This window comes from Helianthus annuus, chromosome 9 (genome assembly GCF_002127325.2).
Source record: "Helianthus annuus cultivar XRQ/B chromosome 9, HanXRQr2.0-SUNRISE, whole genome shotgun sequence".
Lineage (NCBI taxonomy): Eukaryota > Viridiplantae > Streptophyta > Magnoliopsida > Asterales > Asteraceae > Helianthus > Helianthus annuus.
This window is the reverse complement of record NC_035441.2, coordinates 145505729-145516481: the sequence shown is the minus strand read 5'-3', so window position 1 is coordinate 145516481 and position 10753 is coordinate 145505729. Positions and strand designations below refer to the sequence as shown.

Below are 10753 nucleotides of genomic sequence, written 5' to 3'. Positions count from 1 at the left end.
CTCTCTCTCAATTTCTACATAGCCAAAGTGATACTCGGGAATTATACCCCCCTAATTAACGAAGTTCTGTGTCGTTGTAAGTATCATAACCCCCGGTTACGTATTAGATACGATGCCCGATTGATCTAGTGCTCCGTAACGGCTGTCGAGTTTCTGCCCGACGTAGTCGTTGGAGTTCTGTCTCGGGGAGGGTATAACTAATGTAAATATTGGGTTATTATACTAACGCATGTGCATTGTTTAATTAATAGATTATAACCAGGAAAATCACAGGAAAAACCCTAAAGTTGCAATGTGAGTAATCTCCTGTTTGTAAACCTTTTTGCAAACTATTTTTACAAAACCTTAATTATTTTAAATTATAATTAGCAGTGATTGAGTCTTTGTAATTCTTCAATTACTGCCGGTATGTTGGGGTTTTGTATACAAAATGTGGAACACGTTACCATTGGATAACGAGTTAGCCAATGTGTAATATGACCCACTAGTCAGGATTGACAGTACTGAATGAGTAATTGTGTAGATATAAACATTGTAATCGCTCTCAATACTGTGAAATGATAAAACTCTTCTTGATTAAACTGGGATTCAGTCACTAGTATTTCCCACTAACAAAGTGTTTTTAAACGCGTTTCAGGTAACAAAATGTGAAGCCAAATAGAAGCCAGCTGGACAGCACTGAAGGCTCGGAAAAGTGGCTATAAAAGTTACCTAAATAAAGAAGATGTTTTATTTCAATAAAATAGGGTTTATCCCTATAAATCAGTTTGTAATGAAAACTTTGGTTTTTTTCCCAATATACTTATATATATAAAATGTGGTGTTTTACTCTGATAAAGTATTTCCTAACTACGGTCCTGATAAAATTTCCGCTTCCAAAATTGATAAACACCGATACCACTGAATCTGATCTCGCAGCCGCCCATTCCCGGCTAATTAGGGGACGGGGGTTGTGACACTAAATATTGTAAAATGACAAAAATACCCTTCTGTGGGGTCCATTTGGTCAGAGTTAACCATAATTATTAACTGAGTTAGTGTTAAAAGACGTAATGTGTAAGGGTTTGCAATCATTGAGTACGTTTTTTTTTTGTAATTTTTAAATATAAAGGATACAGTTTGCAATCTAGTGTCATCATAAAGGACAATTTTTGTAATTTACTCTTCTTTTATGGCGTCCACCTAATTATTTTTACGGGGTCCTTAGAAAATTTAATATACCGGATCTACTAGTTTAAAAAAAATAGTGGGGTCCGGAGACTCCGACCCACTCTATGTGGATCCGCCCCTGCCCAAGGTAATCGTGGTTCAATCCACGCCAACCAACATGAATCATTGAAAAGGATGATGTAGCCTTTCATTCATGTTCATATGTCATGACTCACGTTTCAACCATGCCCACACCCTTCAATGTCCATATAATGTATTTAAGTATGAGATATTCCAGTTTTCCTTTCATGTTAGAAGTTATTATCAACCCGACTTACTAAAACATAACCTATTGTTGTATTTTTCTTGTAACTAAATTTGCTTGCAAATTAAAATTAAAACCTATAAATAAGCAACAAAGTTGTGCTTAGGTTGATTGTACCATGGGCTTTGGGTGCTTTTCAAAAAAAAGGATCATATGGTTCGCTTCATACGCGTGTCCACACTATCATCTTTCCCACCATAAAAACCTTCTTTCATCACTGAGTCATAAGGTTTGCAGCTTAATTGGGGAACCCTTCTTTCATCACTTGAGTTCTAAGGTTTGTAGCTTAATTGGGGGAAAGCTTGACGTCACCCGTAGTAGCACGACGCCGCCGATTTCAGTTGAGGATATCGTCTTGATGTTTTAACGGTATGATCTTCTGTGTTCTCTTGATTTATCCAGTTCTTTAATTTTTCTGGTGGATCATGCCTACAGTCAGATTTTTCATCTTATTTTTTAGGTTTAGCTGATTGTATGATTCTAATTTGGGGCTTCTGTTTTGATTTTTCTGTTTCTTCTAATGATTCAGTTTATTTTGCGTTTAGATGATTCTCAGTTTAGCTATGCATTTTGATCTTCTTTTAGTCAATTTTCACGCTTATAGTTTTGTAATTGAGGGATGAGCTCATGTCTATTTGCAGCTTCTTCGCCTGCACTAACCCTAAATGGACCCTTCATTTGGCATTAGGCTTATCTTTAGTGAAAGTTTGTTTATCCTTGCATCATCGTCTAAATATCATTGATTTGCTTAGAATTTAATCATAGATTTGTGGAAATCATCATGGGGTCATGGAGATGGAGCGTATTACCGAGTTTCAGATGAGTAATGTTCACATTGGACCAAGAAAACGGCAACGACTTGGCTGGGACGTTGTTCGTCTGGCAGTTACGGTATTAGATTTATTTCGTTTTCTTCAAATTTCTCTGATTTTGTTGCCCTTTTGTTTTGGTTATCTATATTTTGCTAGATCCTATTGAAATGTGAACCGTTAACCAGGAACATAAAAGAGAGGAAATTTAACAGGATATGAATTTGTTAGGTTGTAATTAGGTGATTAGATATGTTTTGTCTTTTTTTTTATTGACGATGTTGGAATTTGATAATGATAACTTTTGTTGTAGTTTGCTTTGACAATCTACGAACCATTTTCACCACCAAAATCCCTTTGCAATTACATATTTGTTTACAAGGTAATTTTTTTTTTCGATTATGGATATGTGATTTTTGTTGTTGTTATTTCTTCAATCAGTTCACAGTTACATATATGTCTAAATTTTTTAGAGTGCATACAAGCCCTAGAATGTTTTCAAGGAGAGTAAGGAATAAAATCATACTAAACACAGAGAAAAGAATTGTAAACTTTACATTCATGCCAGTAGGTATGGTGTATGACAACACATTGTTTTGTAGCAACCTTTAGAGCTTTGATGTACTTTTGCCTATTCACATTCCTTGATAATTTCTGATTTTTAGAAGTTTAAAAAAAAATTCTACATTGGTGATTATAACTGGATTATACTGACTAATGTTATCATAAATTAACAGAACATGTAGGACTATAACTTCTTCATTATGAAGAAAGTCAAAAGTATACCCCTCATTTTAACTACATTCTTGATGAGTTCACCACAAATAATTGCAAAGCATACAATTCTTAGACCATGCGTAGTGGAAGAAACCTCACCCTTGAGCGTTTTGCGCCATGTGGCGATCCAGTCAGCAAGGGGCTTTATGGGGGCGTTTTTCTAAAATGGGTGTAGTAGGGATGTGGGCATTATGTTAAAAGGAAGAATGCATGTGATTGGGCAAGAAAACAAGAATGCATGTGATTGGCCAAAGAATTGGAAGTTGGGCGTTGAATAAAGAACGCTGCAGCCCAAAATCTCCAAAACAACGCCCATGGGGGCGGAACTTCCGGCGTGGAGAGGCGTTCTTCAACCAAAAAACACCCAAATTCGATACCACTACAGGTGGTCTTATGTATCTCTGAGTATCATGCATTCATATTACAACTAACATGTCTAAGACACATATATAATAATATAGATATCAGATGTAATTATAGAAATTATTCTACACAGTTATAATCTAAATCTTGAAAAAAGCGATATAACAAGTTGTTTATATTGGAGGCTTTAACTTTGCAAGCGTTCCCGATTTATCATTTTTTTACTGTTAACAGATATGAGTCTTTAATGGTTTGATTCGAGTTGTTATATATGTACTATTATTTCCACGTCTTCCAGCTAACTAATAATTATTTAATTTCGATTGTTCCATATCATGCATTAGTTTTACACTTGGATAACCCCTAAACACACACCTACACTTGGTATGACCTGTTAGCTTACCCATGACACACCTGTTTTACTAATCTTAATAATATTCACTTTAGTTTAAACTTATTAAATAATGCAATAGATTTATCTTTCTCTTTATGGTTGTCATGTAAGGCTGTGTCCATCTTATTTCTAGCTATTAAAAATGTCTATATAAAGTTGTTTCTTTTGTCATTGTCATGCATTTTATGGATTTAGCAGTTTAGCTCACGAAGAAATGAACGCTTACAATCAAATATTGAGGTAACAGTTAAAGAAGTTGAGATACTGTATCTTGATACAATTTGTTTTTTTATGCAAGTATGTTGTTCCTGTAGCGCAAAAATATTACTCACAATGAAGTTAAAAGTTTGTTTGATATTATACGTTATAACGCGTGTTGGCAATGTTTCTTTCGTGACCCGTGCCGCAACGCGGGCGGGTCTAATTTCTAGTTGTTATATATATAAGAACATTTTCTACATCCTGTATCGTATGCAAAGATAAGGGATATACACTTTTAGTTGGAAAAAATGTAATGAAAATATCAAACATGATGTAATGTGATACTTGCCACGTTCATGCATCTAACACAAATCTTTATTAAACAACTATCTTCTATACCTGATAAATAAATAAATAAATAAATAAATAAATAAATAAATAAATAAACAAATAAATAAATAAATGAGACTATCACATGTTATTATCCACTCTATAAATAAGCAACATCTTTAAGCTTTGGGTAGTTGTACCCTTGACTTTGGGTGGTTTTCAAAAAAAAAATGAGAATTTTACTTTTTAACCCAATTCTTTCTATTTGTTGCAAATTCAACTTACAAAATTGATTTTGTTCACCTTAAAGCCAAAACTTTTCTTCTTTTACAATTTAATCTCACAAATTTTCTACTTTTCATCTTTCGCAAATTTTCGATTTACATTTCATACTAAATTTTACGAGTTACCACGAAGCAACGTGCGTGCGTGGTTCCACGTTTTTACGTTTTGTTCATAATTTTGCGAGTTAACACGTCACAACGTCCATGTGTAGTTTAAAGTTTTTACATCTATTGTTTTTCATGTTACAAGTTAACACGCCACAACGTCCATGTGTAGTTTAAAGTTTTTACGTCTATTGTTTTTCATGTTACAGGTTCGTCACAATGCATGGGTCATTGATCAACTTAGTTATTAAAACACTATAAAGAAGCAACATATTTATGCATATATGTGTTGTAATCTTGGCTTTGGAGGCTTTCAAAGAGAAAATGGTTCTGTATATGGTTGTTGTAACCTTAGCTTTGGGGTTTTTAAAAAAAAAAGTTGATTTTTTTTACTTTTAACCCAAAACTTTTTATCTTTTGCAATCTATCCTCACAACTTTTTTTACTTTCAACTTTGGTCCTTTATAATTTTCATTTTCCGCAAATTTTTCACTTTATACTTCGTTCTAAATTTTGTGACTTACACATCGCAACGTGCGTCTTTGGTTTAACGTTTTTACGTTTCGTTCTAAATTTTATGAGTTAACACGACTCATTGTACGTGTGTGGGTGAACGTTTTTACATCGTCTAATTTTTCCCCGTTTGACAAGTTCAACATAACGTGTGAGTTCTAAATCGACTTAGTTATAATTAAATAATCCCCGCCGCATTGCGGCGGGTCGTAATTCTAGTTATGACTATATAACAAAAATTCATGCTTCATCAAAATGGCATAATAGTAAATTTATAACAAGATTTACTTAATTTATTTACGTTTAAGTAAATTTTAAACACCTTCACTATTTATCAGTTATATTTTTTACAGCAAATTTATCAATTATATTAGAGTAAATTACGTTTTTGGCCCTTGTGGTTATGTCAGTTTTACTATATTAGTTCAAAATAAGAATTTTTAGCGTATCTGCCCCCATGGTCCCTATTTCTAACCATTTTGGCCCCTAATTCTAACCAAACCCCAACTTTGGTTAACTTCTTGGTCACATGGGTTGCACATAATGGGTAAAATTGTAATTTCCCCTCCCCCTTAAAATCTGTTCTATCTTCTTCTACCTTAGAAAACCTAAACAAAAAACACAAACAAATCTTTATCAACTCCTCAGTTCTTCACATCTCAAACACACCTACACAAGAAACACTCTCCTGCTCACCCTCTTCCTTCTCAATGAAGGCCAGCAGCCGACCAGCGAGACCACCGGCGGCAAGCCGGCGACCACACTCCTTCGATAACACCCACACCTCCCCCGTACCCCTGTTTTCCGGCGGCAAAAATCGAAGAGAGAGAAGGCGACAAGATGATTAGGCGCCGCCGCTCACGGTGGCGGCAGAGGAGTCGACGGCGGTTGGTTGAGGCTCCTCCGACGAGATTCACGGTGAACACTCATCCCCCTTCCTCCTTTATTTTTCAGAAAAAATTGATGATGATGATGATGATGATGGGTGGCAGTCTCTGTCTACCTGAAAACCGCCGGCGTTAGGGCAAAATCACCGCTCTCTACACCACCACTCTCAACCTAATCATCATAACAACTTCACCGGAGACGAAGGTGTGATCTGGGTTCTGAATCTGTTTTCTTTTTTCTTTTCTTTCTTTTTTCTTTATTTTTTATTTTTGAAGTAGATTTTTCAATAATTGTGGTTTAATTTGAAATTATGAATGATTGTTGTGGATTGGTGTTTTTATTATAGTAGGATTTGAGATTGAAGATTAAGTGATTATTTATTAAATTGTTTTTTTTTTATATTCTTGTTCTGGGTTATGCATCTTGGGATATTAGATTTTATTTTGTAAGATTTGTATTTTGTTATGTGGATTTTCATCTTCAGGTTTGTATTTTGTTATGTTTTTTTTGACAATTTTGTGTTAGGAATTTAGGGGGTGTTTGGATGTTGTTTATGTGGGGATGATGATGATGATGATCTGGGTTAGATTTTGTGTTTGAAGTTTATGTGGGGATGATGATGATGGTTGAAGATGATGATGTTCGTTAAAGATCTGGGTTAGATTTAATTGAAGATCTGGGGATGATGATGATGGTTGAAGATGAAGATCTGGGGATGATGATGTTTGGTTGAAGATGTGGGATTTTTTTACAAAGTCATTAAAAGGGGGGGGGGAATTACAATTTTACCCATCATGTGCAACCCATGTGACCAAGAAGTTAACCAGAGTTGAGGTTTGGTTAGAATTAGGGGTCAAAATAGTTAGATATAGGGACAATGGGGGCAAATACGTTAAAAATTCTTATTTTGGGCTAATATAGTAAAACTGACATAACCACAGGGTCCAAAAACGTAATTTACTCATTATATTAAATAGTAAGATTAAAAAACCCAAAACAAATCTTGAATTTGAAATTTAACACATATATCATATCAAAGTTCAAATTCTTTTATGATTTGGGATCTCATTACATATCTTTTCATCAGGGTAAATCTTCCTATACTAATAAATGAAATTTTTTTTTTGGACGCAATGCTTTCTCATCTTATTTTTTTATTTATCTCTTATATTAAATAATAATAATTTTAAACAAAATATTCAAATAAGAATAAACGTTTGTTTTTATTATGATCATAATAATAATAATAATAATAATTTTAAACAAAAAATTAGATAAGAATATTTGTCTTTCTATAAATAATTCTAAACAAAATTTAGATATTATGAGTAGATATACACACTTGGGAGTTCGGTGATTAAAATTATGGTAAATTAGGAATCAAAGTGTCTCGTTTGATATACACTTAATAATTGTATTATTGTTTTCTTTTTCACTAAATTAAATAATTATTTTAGGTCGGGCATATGCTTCTATCAAATTGTAAGTGTTTTTTAGAAGAATCGCTATAATGGTACGCGTACTGTTATAATTGGTTTAAACCCATCATTTATCGGATAAACGTTTATTTTTACTATGTGTAGATATATATATTTTGGAGTTCGGTGATTGAAGTTATAGTAGATTATGAATCAAAGGTTCCCGTTTGATATATACTTAATAATTGTATTATCGTTTATTATTTATAATATAAAGTTACATTTATGCAAAAATAAGAAAACAAAGTAAAATATTATAACAAGTAAATAGTGCATCAGTGTTCATTTAAAGATAAATCTTCACTTGAATCTTGATCCGATGTTCTTGTGGAAGGGTAATGGGTATGGCCACAAGACTGGGTCAATCGGTTTCCTGTGATGCAAAATGTTCAACACTTGAATCTTGATCCGATGCGTAAGGACCAGATTAGTTGGAGAACTCGACAAGGGGTTGATACAGTCTTTGCTACATCTACGGCTTGGGAGGATATTCGGATGATTCAAGATGATGTTCCTTGGGCAAATGTTGTGTGGTTTCCACAAGCTATTCCTAGACACGCATTTCTTATGTGGTTGATTGTTAATAGGAAATTGAAGACACAAGATATCATGAGCCGATGGAACTCAATGGGTAATGCGAATTTCAACCTTATGTGCTGCTCGCTGTGTACTATTGGGCCGGACTCACACGAACACTTGTTTTTTGAGTGTGCCTATGCTTCTAGTGTTTGGGAAGGTGTTAGAGATAGAGCAGGTATGGCGGCCATTCAACATAACTGGAATGATATTGTGACACTCTAGGTTTTCTCGAATAACTCTCTTGTATTAACAGTGTGTACGTATGAAATATTAAATGGAAGATGTGAAATATTTTGATGTGCTATGTGTTGATAACGTGTATGTAATAAATATAGATATGTGTGTGTATAAGTAGTAGTGAACCGAGACCACGACTCGAGACCACCCGGTCTCGAGTGAACAGTAAAACAGTGGGCCGGTTGGGCCATGGACCTCCTTTGGTCCACTCGGAACCCATTAGGGAGCACCACTTGATATATATAAACCCATGCCATCATCCACATTTCCCTTACACTCACTCTCTCTCTCTCTCTCTCTCTCTCTCTCTCTCTCTCTCTCTCAGTAAAACCCTAGAACACCACCACAAACCTCCCGTCCTCTCTCTCTCTCGGATTCAACCGGTAGCACCAAAACTGTCGGATCAAGCTCGGGATTACCACTCGGCAGTTGGTTCATTGACTCTTCAAATCCGAACACCATCCGGTTAGTGTTTTATGTTTCTAGATATTACAATGCTTGGTTGGTAAATGACATACATGATAAAGGTGTTGATTTGTGATGATATAGGTTAGTGTTGTAGTATAGTTTAAAAGCTATAGATTTATACTTGAAAATGTGCACTTTGTACAATGATGAGATGAAATGATGATGCTATCATGATATTTTACTAGTCTCTACACATGAAGATTTTTATGAGACATCACATGATTTTGGCTTATGAATTAATACATGGAGTGCTTATGAAATGTACATCATGTGTGTGTTGTGGTGTTGTAGGCTTATTGTTATGTCTTAAAAATCATACTTGATGAACCGAAAGAATATGGAGACGAATGGGAAAACCCTAAAATGATGAACTGTTTGAAGATGTGTTGAACATTTAAAAATTGTATGTTTGATCTATTTTGAATCAATATTAGACAAGGAAACATGTTTGAGCATTGTGGTTGGATAGTACATAAACATCCTGAAATCGAAATTCTATTGGATGAGTACACTGTTGCAGTTGTCTAGGATCAGCAGGTGATGGGAGTCGAGACTCCTAGTTTCGACTCGAGACCGTCAAGGAGACAACTCGAGATCAGCGGTTGTGACTCGAGAACAACTGTTTCATCAGTGGCTTCGACGGAGGTCTCGACTCAGCTAGTGGCCCATCAGTGTTGCGACTCGAGATCGCTAGTGGTTGCGAGTCGAGACACGGCCTGGTTGCAACACATATGCACAACTCGAGACCAGCGGCTGCAACTCGAGACCACAGTCAGCAGTGGAAGGCACTTGAAACCCCTGTCCATGTCTACATCATGGTTGCGACTCGAGACCACTTCTCGGTGGTTTCGAGTGGGCTGTGCTGCTATTGGGCCATACTTGGTTTAGTGGGCTGCTTCTCGTGTTAACTAAGTACTAATAGTTCCCTGCATGAATTGCTAGCACGAGAGGGCAGGCCCAATAACCTTGAATGAATTATGTATCGTGTGTTAATTGCATGTTGTGTGTTAACTGCTACTGCTTAATCCAGAACCAACCCAACACTAGGAAATGCTAGCACAATATGCATGTTATGTGTTAGAAATGTGTGAGATATATGTGACTTGTTTGTACCCAAACCTGACCTATACTGGTAACCATGCTAGGACGTGGTGACCAGCGTGCTTGACCAAGTAACCTAATCTGTCGAGCAACCTAAGGTGAGTTCACACACTAAAAGCATGCGTCCTAGGGAGGGACACAGACAAACTGCCAATTTTGGGGAAAATACTTTTGAACTATTATTTCCGGGGGAAATACGACTGGGTACTTTTAAATTACTATCTCCGGGGGAGATACGTTTGGATATTATTTATAAATCACAACTAGCCAAGCTAAACGAAACTCTATCACATTAAGTCCCTGCTTACAGTACCGATTAATCTCCGGGGGCGAACGGGTTATTAGTTGATAGAGCTATTAGGTTTGACAACCTCACACCGTGACCGGGGGATCGGGCGTGAACTAGTAGACCTTGCATCTCGGTCAATGACGATAGACATTGACTCGGGGCACAACCACTTTCCGTCAACAGTTTCGGTATCTACAGTTTAGTGAGCTTACAGATGGGGTAGCTCCCCATAACGTAATTATAAATGCTTTATCTAAACAACTTTCGTTTTCAAAAACTAAAACTTGACACCTCGTGAACTCGCCAACATTATGTTGATACCCTACTGCATGCTTTGCAGGTACCCAGTGACTCAGGAGCTTGCAGCTTGTGGATGTGTAGTGGTCGTCTAACCCGTGTGTTGGGTTCTAAACAAACTTGAACTAAGAATCTTGTTTTAAACTATTTTGTCTATGCTTCCGCT

At 35.9% G+C, this 10753-nt stretch overlaps 1 protein-coding gene across 1 annotated transcript; it reads left to right on the top strand.

The window, feature by feature from the left end:
* Positions 1–7994: 7994 nt before the first annotated feature.
* LOC118481793 lies at positions 7995–8417 on the top strand. Its single transcript, XM_035977065.1, has one exon. The coding sequence runs from the start codon at positions 7995–7997 to the stop codon at positions 8415–8417; it is 423 nt and encodes a 140-aa protein (XP_035832958.1).
* Positions 8418–10753: the final 2336 nt, after the last annotated feature.

Coding starts and splice junctions, on each gene's coding strand:
- LOC118481793 (XM_035977065.1), top strand. CDS start 7,995: ATGCAAAATGTTCAACACTTGAATCTTGATCCGATGCGTAAGGACCAG.